Source organism: Equus caballus, chromosome 6 (genome assembly GCF_041296265.1).
Source record: "Equus caballus isolate H_3958 breed thoroughbred chromosome 6, TB-T2T, whole genome shotgun sequence".
Taxonomy (NCBI): domain Eukaryota; kingdom Metazoa; phylum Chordata; class Mammalia; order Perissodactyla; family Equidae; genus Equus; species Equus caballus.
This window is the reverse complement of record NC_091689.1, coordinates 50,578,822-50,597,522: the sequence shown is the minus strand read 5'-3', so window position 1 is coordinate 50,597,522 and position 18,701 is coordinate 50,578,822. Positions and strand designations below refer to the sequence as shown.

The 18,701-nt window shown below is 33.6% G+C and overlaps 1 protein-coding gene across 2 annotated transcripts; it reads left to right on the top strand.

The window, feature by feature from the left end:
- The first annotated feature begins 413 nt into the window (after positions 1-413).
- Positions 414-16,977, top strand: LOC100062688 (NKG2-A/NKG2-B type II integral membrane protein). Of its 2 annotated transcripts, none has more exons than XM_070269876.1 (6): positions 414-534; positions 3,554-3,652; positions 4,131-4,184; positions 4,781-4,868; positions 9,422-9,525; positions 9,758-15,178. In XM_070269876.1, the coding sequence occupies exons 1-6, from the start codon at positions 509-511 to the stop codon at positions 9,876-9,878; spliced, it is 492 nt and encodes a 163-aa protein (XP_070125977.1). In that variant the 5' UTR covers positions 414-508; the 3' UTR covers positions 9,879-15,178. The 2 variants fall into 2 exon arrangements, with proteins under 2 accessions (XP_070125977.1, XP_023498883.1); XM_023643115.2 differs by lacking the exon at positions 414-534 and adding an exon at positions 2,825-3,150 and having other exon boundaries at positions 4,717-4,868; positions 9,758-16,977.
- The last annotated feature ends 1,724 nt before the right edge of the window (positions 16,978-18,701 follow it).

The following is an 18,701-nucleotide window of genomic DNA, read 5'->3' as shown; positions in this document are numbered from 1 at the left end:
CTTATCAGAGACATTTAAAATTCAGAATTTTTTCCATGATACTAGAAATGACATAGTAAGAGGATAAGGGAAAGAGGTATGTAATGCCAGAATTTAGCAACTTGTCTGAAAGTAAAACTTGAACAACTACACAAGGACTAAGTTTCCAGTGTTTATGATTGAGATAGAAGCAAGTTAATAGCATAGGGTGGTCAAGTCTCTGTCCCCATATATCTTTTGGAATATGAAAATAATTTCTCAGAGGCACTTGCCAATTGACAAACTAAATGACACTACAAACCCCAGTCTCCTATATTTTGGAGGTGTGTGATAGAAAAACTGTCTTCAAAATCAAAGCCTCAAAATAGCCCAAGTGTAATAATTTCCTGTGACACATTGATGAGAAATCAGCTTTTTCCACTATTGTTTCACTCTGAGCCTTCACAGGGCAGTCTGTGAAGACCACAGATATTGTTTGTGTACACGAGTAACCCAGCCTCCCACTAGACGATGCACCACTTTCTGGACGATGCACCACTTTCTGGACAACAGAAGGTATGTGTGGCTACTCTTCTGCTAGCCCATCTCATTTAGTGGAAGATTACAAATGCTAGGTATGTGACAGAGGTAAAATTAATATACAATCAAATCAAACAGAACATTAGTATCTTTATTTCAGGGTATAAAAAGGCATAAAACATGAAACATGTTGGAGGAGTACTTAAATTATTCAAATTATTGCCTATGCAGAATTAGTCAAGTGCATACAAATGCATAATTGGCTTTGTACAATGACAAAATTTAAAGTGGGATACCAAAAGCATCATGACAATGAACAGTTAATTTTGGATTTTGTAATAAATATAGATAAAATTGTGTATATTTTATATTTAGCTCAGCCTTTAAAAATTGATTCAAAATGAATTTATCAAATCATGAAGGTCAAACGTAATTCCTCATACATGTACTTAGATGAAATAAAGGAAGTTTGATTCTTAATAAAAATGAGGTTGAGTTGAATTTCATAAAATGCTAATTTAAACAACTATAAACAATAAACAAACTTTAAAAAAATTGAACAAAACAGTGCAAAAAAGATATAACACACTGATAAAGAGACATCTGTCTAATGAATGACTTTACATGGTTTAACTAATCGAAATTGTAAATAATGACATGACAATTGAGTTAATATAATAAGTAAAATGATTAACATATTGAGAATTTATAAAAGACAGATTGAGTATTAAGTGTTTTACATGCACTATATCTTACATATTTTTTCTAACTTTAGATTAGTAAACCTAGGTTACTAGCCACTAAGTAACTTTTTAAAAAAAATAGTATAATTATTATTTTCATAAGAATGGAACAGTTTCACTATGTATAAAGAACTAAATATAAAAAATTACAAAGAAAGTAAATCACCCAAAATCTATAGGATAGAATAATTACTTTAAATATTTTCTGAATTAGCATTTAAGAAACAGTGTGTCCTTGTATATATAAACAGAAAGATAGATAGCTAGGTGAAAATAATTTTGGAGCAGATGGGATAATACTATAAATGCATTTTTTAGTTAAAATATAACATTTAACGTGCATTAATAACAGACCTGAAACCGAAGTAATTTCTTAACTTCAGACTAAATATTTGTTTTTAATCACGAAGTCATATTTAGCCTTGGAGTATCTCTCTAGAATTAAAAAAATTCAAAAAACCTTAAGTGATTGGGTCACTGCATTTTTAAACTACATTTTTTTCAGCATTAGAGACTAGTTACTGATTTTCAGCTATGAGTAAAGACTGGCGAACTTAACCACTCGGCCATGAATGACCTTAGCATACTTAGACTTTTCTTCCTTCTCTTCATTTTCCTTATACTTGTTTCCTTCAGACATTCCTGAACTAAAGTTACTTTTGCCCCATTTTTCTTAACAACTTTAAATTTCTGCTATCTTGCTATATTTTGTGTGTTTCTGCAAGCCACTCTTAGTTCACAATAAGCAACTTTTTAAAAGTCACACAGTATAAGTTTCAAAGCCAGAAAAGATTCCAAAATGACCGACTGTAGAGCTCATTGACTGAATTAATAAATTATGCGATTTATTACAATTGGTTGCACAGCTAAAGCTGCCCTCACTGACTTTGGCAGCCAGAGGATCTTTCTGGAAATTCGAAATTATGGTGTTCTTCCATAGATTATCTACACTTCTGTTTATCATCTCGTGGTCTCATATCTGCCATTGAATCAAATGCCCAATACTCGTGTTAAATAAGTATTTTAAGGAATTATTTATACTGTTTTATTTTCATTATTTAGTAGGTTTTGGATAAGTTTAGCGTGTCACGTAATATTTTTCAATACATAGAATATTTCTTTAAAATTCTAATGATTTTTCAGATCTCCACAATCATTCAAAATAAAAGATCATTTGATAACACCTCACCCTGCTTCATAAATAAATGTAAGTCTCTAAACAAAACTAATTCAGTGCAGGAAATTACTATATATGCTGACACTACTATTCTCCCAACTTTAGAACACTCATCTTTAACCGTGAATGGATTTAAAAGTTGTCACAAAACTTGGTGCATCATTTTTTTCTAATATGGCGTTTTAATTTTAACCCAGTTGTTCTAATAGTGTTAAAATGTTTCTGTGCAATCTGTCTAGAATTGTAACAACATTATTACTTATGAACTAAATTATTCCTCACTAATTTATTGCCTTACGTTTCTCTAACCAATAACCTTGTGTCGAATGTAGGAAATCATTTTAAAAACTACTTATTCCATCATGAAACACATTTAAACTTCTAAGGACCACACTTTTACACTGTTCAACTGCCAAATAAGTACTATTACTCACCTCATACTCCACCCATTTGCCTATACTAGGCATCTTGTTGTTATATACGCCGTCTGTCAAATACTCAAGTACAGTTTCCATACAGCACAGTCCTTGACATCAGCTGCAGAGATGAATAACCAAACAGTAACCTATGCAGAACTGAATCTGGTTAAGGACTCAAAGAAACAGCAAATGAAACCTAAGGGTGTTAAAAGCTCCATTTCAGTAATTGAGCAGGAAATAACCTGTGCTGAATTAAATCTTCTAAATCCCTCTCAAGATCTTCAAGGGAATGGCAAGAAGGACCACTGCAAAGGTAAGACATTTAATAGACACACAGTAACTGTTCTAGGATGTGCAGCTGGGGATGCAGACATGTGGGGAAAGAGTAGGGAATAAGCTCACATATTTTTGATTTATGAGGATCAGAGCTCGCAGTTGCAGTTGTAATAGGATATTCTAATATAAAATCTGAAGACTAATTCCTTTCAGGCACTGTTAAAATTTGTAGTCTTTGACCAACAACTCATGGAGCATTATATTTACTGAAAATGCAGTGGTATATTCTGAGAGCAAGATTAAAGTAGTAGATGTGGGTTTGGGTTCCAAGTTTATATATATGATTCCCTGTGCATGTGAGTTCCCTTGAATGTAAACTGTCTAAACAATTATCTCCACCTCTCCTTTCTCAGTGTTTCCATTTCTCTGTTTCCCTGCAGATTTCCCATCACCACGAGAGAAGCTCATTGGTGGGATCCTGGGAATCATCTGCCTCGTCTTGCTGTCCACTGTGGTAACAATGGCACTTGTTATTTCCTGTAAGAAAATTTTTTAAAGATTATAAGAGAACTTTTCACTTTAATGATCGTCAGTGTCTCTGAATATTTCCAGTATTATGTATTAGAATTCTCATTTTAACATATGGATTTATACTAAATGTAGAATTTGTCAAAAAAATAAACAACAGAGTGATTATAGAGAATATTTTATATATATGTTTGGATTTCATAACTCAAAGAAGTATTTAGGAGACTGAAAGACCTTGTTGAGAAATATAAATTAATTTTTGAGATTAAACCAAACACTGTAAGAGATGGTGAAGTTTGTTTCTTTAGGTTTTTATTATTTTTCCCCTAATCTTCACTACTTTATTATTTTTTGGTAAAATTATTTGGTATTTTTCTCGATTATTCTAAGTCTAAACAATACACTAAATTTCTAAGTAAGAAACTAAAATTTGTATGATTTATTTAGATCAATATTATTTTTTTATAAAAATTACTTTAATTTTTCTAGCTTCTGGAAGCCTGGCACAGAACAATTCATCTCTGGCAACAAGGAACCAGAAAGGTATATTGATTTCCAAAGTTCTGATATTAGTATATTTTGATTTTGCCTCTACCTTAAGCTAGCTAAAACGATAATAGATTTTTGGGAGGACGATGAATTACAAAATCTAGTAATACATGTTCATACATGATAATTATAGGACAGTCTCCCTTTCTGTGCAACAATATTAAGAAAATTCATTTAAAATCACCATACCGATTGCTGCTGACTGGATCAAATTTTCTACTGATCAGATATAAACAATTTTACTAATCTAAAATGGTGATATTGTTCATTGAATTTCAGGACATGTATAGAGTGGATACTTTTGTTTGTGTTTTTGCTTTATATGAGCACATAAATTAGGAGATTAGAGGCTAACCGTCCCTGTGGTTGCGTGTATGAGTGTGTTTTGTTTTATATGTACCAGCCTGTGAGGGTGCATAGATAAGATATGTCCATATATGCTTCTACCTATGCAAATATGTAAGCTAATTTTCATTTTTTTTTAATTAAAATTGTTTTGGGATAGTATTTCATAATCTTTCTCCAGCATATCATTGTGGTCATTGTCCAAAGGAGTGGTTCACATATTCCAACAATTGCTATTACATTAGTATTGAAAGAAAAGCATGGAATGAGAGCTTGCTGGCCTGTGCGTCTAAGAACTCTACCCTGCTTTATATAGATAACGAAGATGAACTGGTAAGATTTCAAATGTTTCAAACATTTTACTAAAAGCTTATTTCAGTCAATACTATATTTGTGAAAATCGTCCAAATTTTTTACTTATTGGTAGTTTTAAGTGCATGTTGACCGCAAATGAAAAAAACCCATATAGTTACATATAAGGTCACAATTAGAAGTTTTCAGCCCCCGGCAGTCCCTGAGTGTACTCTTGTCACTTCTCTTCTCTCCTCTCTTAACCAGTATTCTGATTTTTAATATTATAAATTATCTGCTTATTTTTAAACACTATATAAATGGAACATTCAGTATACATTTTTATGTGTTTCTTTTTTTACCTGCATATGATATTTAACAATTCATTCATATTATTACATTTATCTGTATTTTTTTAATTTTTCACTTCTGTATTATATGACTATGGCAGTTTTTAATCTATTCTACTGAGAGAGAAATGTGGCTGCTTTTGAATATGTTTGTATTATGAATAATTATTTTATGAAAGTCATTGTGTATGTCTTTTCCCACATATATTGTACTTATAGTAATTTACATATTATACATATGTCATATACAATGTTATTTTCATATAATATAAATATATTTATAATAATTTATAAGTATAATTGTGTTTCTGTATAATTGTAGTTTACTGTCTTCTTTGCATTAGAATGAAATTGTGGGGTCATAAATATATGTATGTCAAATTTATTATGTTATCACAGTCTTTTAGTTTATTGTGTAAATACACATTTTACCAATTAGTCCCTTCAACCAAAACTTAATATTATCGAGAATTTTAATATTATGTCTGATTGTTATATAGTAGTTTCATTATAACATTAACAGGCATTTTTCTGATTAGTATTAAATTAAACACATTTTTCTGGTCTCTTAATCACTAGAATATTCTTTTTTCGTGATAATGAGAAGTGTCTATTCCTGTCTCTTGCCCACTTCTCCTGTGTTGTCTTTCTTCTTCATTCCTAGAAGTGGTTCCATTTTGGATTTGGGGTTGTTTTTGATTTCATGAGATGAAAGCACCTTTTTTGACTCTGTGACTTACCCTTTTCACTCTGATATTGGAGTCCTTCAATGATCAGAATTTACTCATGTTATCAGAATCCAATTTACCATTTTGAGTATTAGTGATTATTTTGGACCTATTTCAGAACTTGGTCGAAATTCATGACGATAGTCTCCCACATTACCATCTAAGTTTTATTTTTTTTCCTTTATTTTTTAACTTTTACATTTAGGTCTATAATCCATTAGGAATTTATTTTTTGTGATGCTGTGAGGTGGAAGTGAAGTTTATGCTTTTCTACATCATTATCTAAATGATGGAACGTAATTTATAGAGAAGGTGATCTTTTCTTCATAAGGAACTTTATAGATATATATGTAATACATACACATATATATGCTCTAATCAGCTTTATATCGATAATTTATCTTCTTGAAGTTTTATAGTTTACACCTAGGTTTATGACCAATTTTGAGCTTATTTTTGTATATAATTTGAGGTATGTATAAAATAATAATAACTATATTATTTTTATTTTGCATAACAATATCCAATTGTTTCCACAACATTTATTGAAAAGACTATGCTATGTCTACTTTATGAGTTTGCATCTTTGTTGAAATCTGCATTCCGCATATGCGTGGGTATACCTTTGCACTTTCCAGTCTGTTTTATTGATCTAGTTATCTATTTTCATGCCGTCTGTACTGTAAGCATTCTTTTTTCTTTACAGTAAGTTTATATTAGTTACATTAGTTCTTTTTCAAAGATTTATTGTTTGTTCTAGGACGTTGTATGGATATCTCATTATGTCTATCTTTTTAAAGATTCTTTTGCTTTTCTTTTTTTTAAGCAAGTATGAATCTTAATTTTATCAATGCCTTCTGCATCAGAGTGATCACATCTTTTATCTTCTTTACTTGGTCAATGTGAGGGATAAATACTATGGAGTTTCAAATGTAAATCCAACACAGCATTGCTTCAATAAATCTATTTTTGTCATAGTGCATTATTTTTATATATCACTGGAATGTTTATATCATTTTATGATTGTAACTGATATGTAATTTCTCTTTTTGTAATATTCTCATCAAAAATACACAACATATTTTATTAGCCTCATTCATCTTGTTGCAAGTGTTTTCTATTTTCTTTATCCTACAAGAGATTTTATAAGATTGGCATTATATGTTTTTGGTACATATTGCTCACATCAACACGAAATGATCTGCAACTGAGTGTGGAAAGTTTTTTGAATTACGGATAACATTCTAATAGAAGTTTTAAGACAATTCTAGTAATTTCAGTTCTTTTTGTTTTAGTTTTCACAAGTCGTAATAGTTAGAATTTCTTCCACTGTGTGTCTATTTTCAAATGTATTTGCATATTTTCATAACATTGTCTTATAATTTTATTGAGGTATAATATACACACAAGTAGATGCAAATACTATATCCCAACAGCTTACTGAATTTTCATCAAGTGTAACCATCACCCAGAATGAGAAATTGAAATTTGCCTGCGCTATGAAAGGGCACTTTCATATTCTTTTCTGCATTAAAAAATACTTTATATCAATGGAATCATGCAGTATGTGTTCTTTATTTTTGGCTTTTTCAGGTAAAGCTAAACTGGTGAAATTCATCTACATTGTTGCATGAAGTTGTAGATGGTCCATGCCTCTTTCCTGTTCCATTGTCTGATTATGTTGTAATGTATTTATCTATTCTATCGCTGATGCTCTTGGATATTTGGGTATTGTTCTATTTAGGGCTTCCATGAGTTATTCTGCCATACGAATTTCAGCATAAAGTTTCAACAAAATATGTTTATCTCTTCTCCCTTCTATAACTTTTAATTGACTCTTCTTTTTATAGCTTCTTGAGAGGGAAGCTGCTCAGATCATTCATCTTAGAACATTCTTCCTTTTGAAAATGTGACAAAATATGTTTTTTTTCTAAACACTACTTTAGTTCCATCCTTAAAATTTTTACATGTTCTCATTTTATTATCAGTTATTTGCTAATTTTGCTTTTGGTTTCAACTTTGAACTATAGATTTTGCAGAAATGTGTCACTTTCTAAATGTTTGGAAGTTCCCATATTTCTTTCTCTTGTGATTTCCACTTCAGTTCTTTGTCTTCGGAGAATATAATTTGAAATATTTTAATCCTTTCAACTTAGTGATACCTATTTATGAACTAGAATGTATTCTATATATGCCAGTTATATCAAGCTGGTTCATAGTGGATTTACACGCTTTCATATTCCTACTGATTTTATGATCAGGTGTTCTATTAATTACTGAGGAAAGAGCTTTAAATTTTCAACAATAATTATTAAATTGTTTATCTTTCTTTTTAATTCTATCAGTTTCCACTTCATGTTTTTGTGGGTCCTGTTGTTAGGTCAATACATGTTTTCATTGTTTTATCTTCCTCTTGTACTGATGGATTTAATATTTTTAAATGTTTCTTTTTATTTCTAATAATATTTCCTGCTTTAACAGCTGTTTTGTCTGATATTAGAATAACCATTTCTGCTCACTATGGTTACTGTTGATAAGCCGTATTTTTTTCCATCCCTTTCACTTTCACCTATTTATGCCATTGAATCTAAAGTGTGGTTTGCTGTAGAGAGCATGTAGATGGATCTTACTTTTTTCATTGAGTATTTTTATTCAGATGTTTTATTATCTTTTGATTGGAATGTTTACTCATTTACATTTAATGTAATAATTAGTATAGTTGGATTTAGGTCTGCTATTTGCTATTTGGTCAGTTTGTCTTTTGATCTTTTCTTCCACATTTCCTAACATATTTTGTGTTAAACAGGTGTTATTTTAGTTTTTTAGCTAGTATGGAATCACCTCGTCTCTTCTACACATGTACACAATTTTCCATCGTCCACGGATGTGTAGAGCTAATCTCATCTCTTCTATTGTACTCTCATGTTTTGTACCTTCCCATTATATTTATGATTGGCACTGTGTGTGGCACAAAAGAGATCACAACTTTGGAATAGAAAAAGTATGGGTTTCCCTCATTCAGTACCAGGCAAATATAGCACTTTGAGCTGAAAAAGTAGTGGGCTATTTAGCGACCCATTACCCTCTGCTAATCAAGTCTGCCTCTGTGGTAACAACACCACTGAGTTTTTCAGTCTTACCAAAACTGTAAAAACTACAATTATTCTTGCTCATTGGCTGGGCTGGGGAGGAGAGCAGGCATGGGAACAGTTCTAGGCAAGAAAACCGCAAATTTGTTCCATTCTTACTTGAATCTACAGCAGGTTTTCCAATAATAAATACTTCACAAATTATTATTAATCTTTGATCAGTTCTCAGAGCCCTGAAAGTGTGATTTTGTCAGTCGTTTTCTTCACTTAGTCATACTAATACGTTTTCCTAATGTGTCCAGTGTGTAACACTATAATGTAAATTGAAAGACTATAAATTAAAAAGAATTAATTCTATTTGTGGTTAGAAAATTCAAATTAGTATAAAAGCACTTTTTTGACTTGTCTTCAAATTTCTTTACTCATAGAATTTTTTGGTCTCCTTGCGTGTTTACTCATGGATTAGACCCTCTCATGGAAACAATAGTAATTCCTGGATGTCGCCAAGTGGCTCAACTTTCTCTTCAAAACTGTAAGTTGCTGGAGAACTCAATATTTTATGCCTTGAAGGAATTAATCTTAGAAAGAAAAAAAGAAATATATGAACAGTCATATAAACACAATTATTTAAATGTTTCCATAGAAAAAATTATATGGAAAATATTCAGATTTAGGTTATAACTACTAGTCTAAATGCATTGTTTATTCATCAAAATATGAAGTTATATTATACAAATAATGATATAATATTCTCTGTATTTCAGGTTCTCAAGATCTTCAGAGAGAGGCAAAAATTGTGCATTTTTTGATTTTCCAACGAAGTCACTTTCTTCCGCATCCTGTTTGGAAGAAAGAATGTATATTTGTAAGCAGCAGGCATTTTAGCTTATCTAAATTTGATATAATGCTACTGTCACCATCTATAAATAACATATTTGTAGTTTTTTCAAAAGCCATAAATTATTTGCTTAGAATTATTTTTTAAGATATTATATTTTAGTGAAGTTTCAGATTCACAACAAATTTTAAGAGGGAGGTACAAAGATTTCTATGTCCCCCCATCCCAACACGTGCGTAGGCTCCTTCTTTATCAACATAGCTCACCAGAATGGACACTTGTTACCTAGGATGAATCTATATTAATGCATCATAACCACCTAAAGTGCATAGTTAGCCTGAGGCTTCACTCCTGTGTTGTAGAACTATTTTTAAATCATTATCTATATTAATTTTTAAAATATATGCCAAGTCCATATGATACATTTCTTAAGCTTTTGCTATTTATTAAAATAAATCATGTATAAATTGCAAATCCTAATATCGAGAATTGTTATTGCTAGCCACAGTAAGTTGAATCAGTCCACTCATATTTTCAAATTAAAAGATATGTCTTCATCTTGGAAGGCATTGAAAATAAGGAAGTAACAACCTTGGGGGACGAGGTATATAAGTTAGAGTCAAGTCAGAGGATGGAATCAGGGTACATTTGATGCAAAGAATTATTAACTATTTGTTGAAAATTGTCCACTAAGAAAGGATAAAAGAAAATCACACAGAATAACATGATTAAATATTATCTATTTTTAATTTATATATAATTGGCATAATGTTATATTAGTTTCAGGTGTAGAATGCAATAATTTGATATTTGTAACTATTGCAAAATGATCACCATAAGAAATCCCGTTAACATCTGTCACCAGAGTTACAAACAAAAGAAATTTTTTCTCATAATGAGAAATTTTCTTTTCCTTTCTTTCTTTCTTTCTTTCCTTCCTTCCTTCCTTCCTTCCTTCCTTCCTTCCTTCCTTCCTTGTTTCTTTCTTTGTTTCTTTGTTTCTTTGTTTCTTTCTTTCTTTCTTTCCTTCTTTTTCATTGCAGTAATATTAGATTATAACGTTATATAGCTTTCAGATGTACATTGTAATATATTTCGAATTCTGTGTGGATTACATCGTGTTTACCACACAAAAAGTAATTATAATCCATCACCTCACATGTGAGGCTAATCACCCCTTTTTCCCTACCCCCTCCCCTGCTTCCCCTATGGTAACCACCAATACAATCTCCATTGCTATGTGTTTGTTTGTCCTTGCTTTTACCTTCTCCTTATGAGTGAGATCATATAGTATTTGACTTTCTCCCTCTGACTTATTTCATTTAGCATAATACTCTCAAGTTCCATCCATGTTGTCACAAATGGCTGGATTTCATCATTTCTTATGGCTGAGTAGTATTCCATTGTGTATATATACCACATCTTCTTTATCCATTTGTCCCTTAAAGGGCACCTAGGCTGCTTCCAAGTGTTGGCTATTGTGAACAATGTTGCAATGAACATATGGGTGCATGTATCTTTATGCATTTGTGTTTTCAAGTTCTTTGGATAAATACCCAGCAGTGGGATAGCTGGATCATATGGTAGATCATATGTTAGACCAGTGTTTCCTTATTGATCTTATCTTTGGATGATCTTTCCATTGCTGTAAGTGCAGTGCTAAAGTCCCCTGCTATTATTGTGTTACTGTTTGTTTCTCCTTTTAAGTCTGTTAATAATTACTTTATATATTAGGTGCTCCTATAGTCGGTGCACAGATATGAGCATATGTTATGTCTTCTTGTTGGATTGTTCTCTTTATCATTATGTAGTGCCCATCTTTGCCTCTTGTTACAGTTTTTGTTTTAAAGTCTATTTTGTCTGATATCAGAATTGCTATCCCCGCTTTCTTTTCTTTTCCATTTGCATGGAATATCTTTTTCCTTCCCTTCAGTTTCAGTTTATGAGTGCCTTTAGATCTGAAGTGTGTCTCTTGTATGTAGCATATATATGGGTCTTGTTTTTTGAATCCAATCAGCCACCCTATGCCTTTTGAATGGAGCATTTAGTCCATTGACATTTAAAACAGCTATTGATAAATATGTACTTATTGCCATTTTGTTACCTTTTTTTCCTGGGTGTTTTAGTTGTTCTTCTCTGTTCCTTTCTTTTTCTCTTGCTCTCTTCTCTTGTTTTTTCATGGCTTTCTTTAGTCATGTGTTTGATTTCTTTTCTCTTACTTATTTGCTTACTTATTATAGGTTTATGATTGGTGATTACCATGAGGATTGTATGTAATAATCCATGTATATAACAGTCTATACCTAGTTGATAGACTTTTAGCTTGACCTCTTTTTAAAAGCTCTACTTTTTCACTCCCATCCTCCCACATTTTATGTTTTTGAAATCATACCTAATGTCTTGTTTTGTGTCTGTCTATCCATTACCCTCCTATCACTGAAATAGGTAATTTTAGTACTTTTGTCTTTTAACCTTCATATCATCTTCACAGGTGGTTGATCTGCATCCTTTACTATATTTAGGCTTTTACCAGTGATTTCATTGCCTTGTTTTTTGGGGGGTTTTTGCTGATAAGTTTTTTATCCCTATTTGTGTTCATCGCTTTCCCACTTAAATAAGTCCCTTCAACATCTCTTGTAGAAATGTTTGCGATAAAATCCTCTAATTTTTTCTCGTCTGGGAAGATCTTTATTCTCCTTCCATTCTGATTGACAACCTTGATGGATAGAGTATTCTTGGCTGTAGAGTTTTTCCTTTTAACACTTTAAATGTAACATGCCATTTTCTTCGCCCCTGTAGGATTTTGGCTGAGAGAGCCACTGATAGCCTTATGGGATTTCTTTTGTATGTCACTTGTTGCCTTTCTCTTGCCGCTATTAGGATTCTCTCTTGATCTTTAATTTTGGACATTTTAATTATAATGTGTCTTGATGTCGGCCTCTTTGGGCTTATCTTGTTTGGAGACCTCTGTGCTTCCTGTACTTAGATGTCTGTTTCCTTCCTTAGGTTAGGAAAATTTTCAAGTATTATGTCTTCAAAGAAATTTTCTGTCCCTTTGTCTCTCTCTTCTCCTTCTGGGACACCTATAATAGGAATGGTAGTGCTCTTGATATTGTCCCAGACTTCCCTTAGACTGTTCTCATTCTGTCTAATTCTTTTTTCTTTTTTCTGTTCAGCTTGGGTCGTTTCTTCTAGTCATCTGTCTAGCTCACTGATCCATTCTTCTGTATCTTCTACTCTGCTATCGAGTCCCTGTAGTGAATTTTTCACTTCCAGTATTGTATTCTTCAATTATGATTGCTTCTTTTTTATATTTTCCAGTTCTGTGTTGATGAGCTCACTGTGTTCATCCAGTATTCCCCAATATCTGTGAGCATCCTTATGAGGTTTTGTTTGAACTCTTTGTTGGATAGGTCACTTCTTTCTGTTTCACTTAGTCATTTTTTCTTGGGTTTTGTCCTGTTTCCTTGCTTGGAATGTATTCCTTTGTCTCCTCATTATGCCTCTTTCTCTGTGCTTATTTCTATGTATTAGGTGAGTCAGCCACATCTCCATAATTTGGAGAAGTGGCCTTTTGTAAGAGATGCCTTTTGAGGCCCAGTAGTCTGCTTCCCACTTTTCACCAGTACAAATGATCCAGGAGTGACTCCTTTGTGGGCTACTGGTGTCCTTCTGCTGTGGCAGGGTTGGTCTTACTGCAGCTACCCACAGAGTCTAGTCTTCCCTTTCCTGCCCAACTGTTTGTAAATCTGGCTTGGGGAGCTTCAGCACCACTGGTTACAAGGTCTAAGAGCACACTCCTTTTGCAGTTTTCCTGTTCATTGTGTAGGTACCCAGTGTAGCTGGTTGCTTAGCTCAGGGGCTTACAGTTGCTGTAAGCCTCAGGCCCATAAGGTTGTTGTCAGTTCTCTTAGGAGTGCAGCTGAGTGGCACTGGCCTTAGGCATGGGATCACTCAATTATTTCAGGTTGTGGAAGGTGGGGCTGATCCTTTTTATGGCTATTTGTTAAGCACAGGTCTGCTGCTGCTGCTAAGCCTCACCCCCCACAGGACAACACACACTGTCAACATATTCCTGGTCCATGCACACTTCCCAAAATCCTAGATTGGACCCTGATGCCCCATGGAGAGGCCCCCACCTCTCCACCAATGTCCCCCACAAGTCACCTGGTCCTCACACAGGTCCTGCCAGACAGAGGCAGACACACCCTCCTGCCTGTAGAGGATCAAGGCACCCAGTCAATGAAGGCTGACAAATAACCTGAGGGTTTCCTGTTGGGCTGGGTCAGTCCCTAGGGCAGGCTGCCTACCCTGGCTGAAGTGGATTAAATCTGTGCTCTAGTGGGTGTCGTAGACCCAGGGATAACAGCCCAGGGGAAGAATTTCAATGACTTCTGCTGGGGTCTGTGTTGGCACACAAGGACTAGGTCACAATAATGGACCCTACTAATATCTCAGTCTCCAGAGAGGTCTCTCCTCTCTCCAAGATGCACCCTGAGCCCACCAGGTGTGTGTGTTTCACTAAAGCACTATCAGCCTTCTCTAGGTGATTTTAACTTGCTGAGATGGGTGAGTTTGTGCATAGGCCCTTTAAGACCTGAGTCTTTTCTGCTTTTGTCTGTTAGGTTTTCTGGGGGTGTCCCTGCTGCAGTAAATAGTCAGCAAAGCCAGATAGTAAGAGCCTCGTCTCAGTTGTGCTGAGTCTGAAGGATGCTTATAGCAGTATCGGCCCCCACTCCAGACCTCACTCCTCCATGGAGGGCTGCGTACCTTAGGGTGGCTCCCACCTGCCTGGCTTAGAAACTACACTGCTCCTGGCAGTAGCTTTTTTTCTCTACAGAAGGAATTTCTGCCTCTTCTGCCTCAGTCAGGACTGTCCTTTCTGTGGAGGTTCTCTTTATCCAGTTTTCAGTTTTCTACTCAGGGTAATAATTCCAAAAATAGTTGTAACCTGGTTGTGTTTGTGGGAGGAAATGAGTTCAGAGTCTGCTTATGCCACCATCTTGATGGGATCTCTCTACTTTATGATTGAAGGAGAGTAGTCAAAGAAGGAATCATTTTGTATCTAGGTTTATCACCTGAAGAAGGTCTTTAGAAATCATTGAAGATAGTGTGGCTGCAGACAACTTCATGGCAGACATTTTCACTGGATTGCCCAGGGACAAAGCTGTTCCACAGTCCGCAGGCTGATGTTAATGAGGATGGCCCTCAGGCAATAACTGGCAAGTAGGCAGATGCTGGAGGGCAGGGAAGTATGACTGAGACTGGACACAAAAACTTGCTAGAGAGTGAATACCATAGGACTTCCTGTTTGCATGCAGCTGGAACTAAACCACATTAGCCAAAAGAGAGAAAACACCATGAAACCAGGAAGAAGAGCCCTTACTCCCGCAGTGGCTATTCAGTGATTTTTACTGACAAAATTTAACATCGTGTGAGCTGACAAGGGAGAAAAGTTTACAGGATCTAGCTCCATTTTTTCAGAAAGCTGTGGAGGATTGTTTGAAGCTGAGAGTAATAAATTGTTAATTGACATTCAAGGTTACTATGTAAGAACCACAAGGTTGCTGTATAAGAGACATTTGCATCTGCCCCACTTCCTCAGAGAATGCAACCAATTGTATCTTCTGAATCTGTTTTAGTGCAGCATAATCAATGATTAGGTTAAATCTTTGGTCTTTTCATTGTGTAATAATCAATGTTCTTTCATATTTTTTTCACATCTGTGATCTTTTCCCTACTAGATAGCAGATATTTTGGAAAGTATCTTGTTTTATTAAATTTTCTCTCTCTCTATTCCTGTCATTCTTTGTCACCATGCTTAGAAAAATGATTTGATGAAAAAACCAAAGTGTCAAAAAATGAAAAAATTGAGTTAAAACAATGAAAATATTTGTGTGGGTTGACCAGCTCGTCATTGACAAAATTTGAGATTACCTTTAGTAATTGACACTGACTCAGAAATACTTCACCATAATAAAATTGTAAAAGGGAGAGACTTTACCCTAGTATTGTTTGCAAAATAAATAATTTCCTATTTATTTATCTGTAAGAATAGACATATTCTTTATATTCTTTTTAATTATTCTCTATCTTCATATAGAGAAAATACATGAATATTTTAATTTTATATAATCTGTATATGGTAGCTGTAACTAATTGGTAAAGTTGTGTTACAAAAACCCAAGATGGTATTGACATTTAAATATAAGGACTAAATTCTCACTCACTCATTTGTGGTTTGGCTGGGCTTAAGTTGATGTAGACTACGTATATATAGACTTGGCTCCAGACAAGAGACTCAGTTCAGATCATTTTTCATGTATTTATTCTCAGAACAGTGGGTTAGTTGGTACAAAACCTTGTAAAGCAGAGATTATCAGGTCTCAGAGTGGCAAATAGAAATTCAATTCTTAATGCCTAGTCTCAGAATTCCTAATTCATTACTTTTCCATTCACATTACATTGTCAAAATAATTCGTATGGCCAAACATATCATAGCTTGTCTGCAAAGCATACTCTTCTCATAGTGGCCAGAGGGAGGAAATGTAGATTTACTGAAAAATAATCTAATCTATCATAATAGCCATAGCAATGTATTTCTCATATTTCATGAGATACGTAAGTTGTTTGCAAAAAGAATATATTGGGAAATAGAAGAAAATAGTACTTCTTACATTTCCCCAGGTAGGTTTTTGTTTCCTCTGTGTCAAAAGTTCTGGTGAAGTGGTTTTGTATAGTGGTAAAGATTGTTGTATAGATGCTTACCCCAGGATCCTTGATCCATGTACAAATGAGGAGTAAGTAATACGGAATAAAATTTAATGACCAGGTGATTTGAGTGTAAATTCTACATGCATCCTATTAGCTTTATGATTTAGTTATAGAACTGTGTTGGCTCAGTATCCTCTCCTTTAAAATATGATAGAAATAGTATCTTATTCATAGCATTACTTGAATATTTTTTGAAAAGCACTTCCTGGCACACAAGTATTCACTAAATACAGTCATTTTTACTTAAAAACTTTATACTTTCATTCTATCACCTGTAACATAATGACCATAATTGTAGACATTTAAAAAAGGTGCTCTGAGAAATAAATAATATAATGTCTAAAAATCCTTAAAATAAAGCCTCACCATATTAAATGTTTGCTGTATGTGGCCTTTTTATATTTTGCTTCCCCAAATGTTCAGTAAAATCATATTTCAAGAGGCCTCAAACTCTAAAACTTTGTCTTCCTTCTTTTGCTTATCAAATCTCTACTGTTTCAAGAAATTAGTTTTAGCCAGGCAACAAAAATATAATCTGATCTAACAAATTCAATGATGCATATCAAAAATATTTGCATTTTAAAGACGGCTTTGCCAAATTCAATACACATCACATACGGATTATAAACGAGAGTAATTTTTTACTGGACATGAATTTCCTTAATTGAAATCAAGTTGCAATTACTATTTTTTGATCGGTCCAGAACCCCAGTCGCCTCCTCCAATGTATTATTTTGGACATATGCATAGGCTATCTTTTTTGGAATTGAAGAAATTTTGAAAGGAACTGTCAAGTTTTGGCAAGACAATCTCTCACACTCCCTAGGTTTGGGACCAGATGAAAGTTTTACAGGGTGCTGGGGAAAAAGAGACTGAAATGTCCTTTTCCTGCCAAAGTTGGAGTGTCTCATTCACATATGTGCATCTCTTACCATGGAGAATGGAGAAAAGTAATAAAGTAACCACTTAATACATTCTTAAGAGCCAAAGCTCACAATTTTCTAAAACACTATTTTTTTTTAACATTCAAATCTTGCACAGAAATGAAGCTAAAAGCTCCATATGCATCTGTAATAAAGCCATGGGAATTTATCTACTTGATAAAGTGAGATCAGATCATAGCCCCCCAAAAACCACCTGATATAAATATAGGAAACAATATTAGGGGGTTGTTAAACAAGGTGAATTTAGAATAGAAAGAGTCACAGAGAAGTTAGGAATATAAAGACCAAATTGATAGTTAGCTTTGCAGCTAACTGTCAGAGAATGTACCTTAGGTGTGGAACATAATGGGCTTGCATTCTGGAGTCCAGAATTAAAGAGTACCCATTTGAGTACTAATTTCAGAAGAGATAGTGCTGCCTTAAAATGTACTGCATATTGAAGCAGAGCAGAAAGGGTTTTCTTTGCAGGCAGCCAGTTCCAAAGAGAACACAGGAAGAAATAATTTGTTTATGTACATCTTGTGTTCCAAATTTACTAATCTGAAAATTCAGCTTTCTGGTAGTTAATGAGTGTAAAATTATGGATAAAATACAACATTAGCATCTAGTAAGTGTTCTGTCCTACATTATACAAGTCTCCTCCTTAATTATGTCCATTGTTTCTTTGTGGCTCTTGCTAAGTCAACATGGATAAATTTAGCTTTTGCTCCCCAAATGCTCTGAATTGGATAAAAACCATATACTAATAAAGTGTACTAATAAAGTGAAATGTCATTCTCTATCCAAGGTTTATGTTTTCCTGTTCTATTTCACCACCTGTTCCAAAATATAAATATCAGTTTTATCCAAAATCCTGTACCAGATATTCTGGAAGAAAATTCAAGAATGTCATAAAATTATTATAATAGTAAAATGCACAAATACATATAAATAATAAAATGCCAACAATGAAGAGGTACCTCAAATTTTAATAAGCACTAGATATCTTGAGTTTCACAGAGGCAAAACAATTATAGATCTCTTTCACAGTAAAGTATAAAGAGATTTAAATCCAAAGAAATTTGATTTTCTGTTTCTGGTGAGGCTATGTAAGCTACTACTGGAACCTACCACTGATAAAAATTATAAATCTGGATAAAGCAAATAACACAC

What these genes read in the sequence shown, in the direction of transcription:
- LOC100062688 (XM_023643115.2), top strand. Translation starts at nt 2,964, where the DNA reads ATGAATAACCAAACAGTAACCTATGCAGAACTGAATCTGGTTAAGGAC. An exon ending in TAGATAACGAAGATGAACTG is followed by an intron (nt 4,869 to 9,421) that starts GTAAGATTTCAA and finishes CTTTACTCATAG; the next exon opens with AATTTTTTGGTCTCCTTGCG. An exon ending in TCAACTTTCTCTTCAAAACT is followed by an intron (nt 9,526 to 9,757) that starts GTAAGTTGCTGG and finishes TCTGTATTTCAG; the next exon opens with GTTCTCAAGATCTTCAGAGA.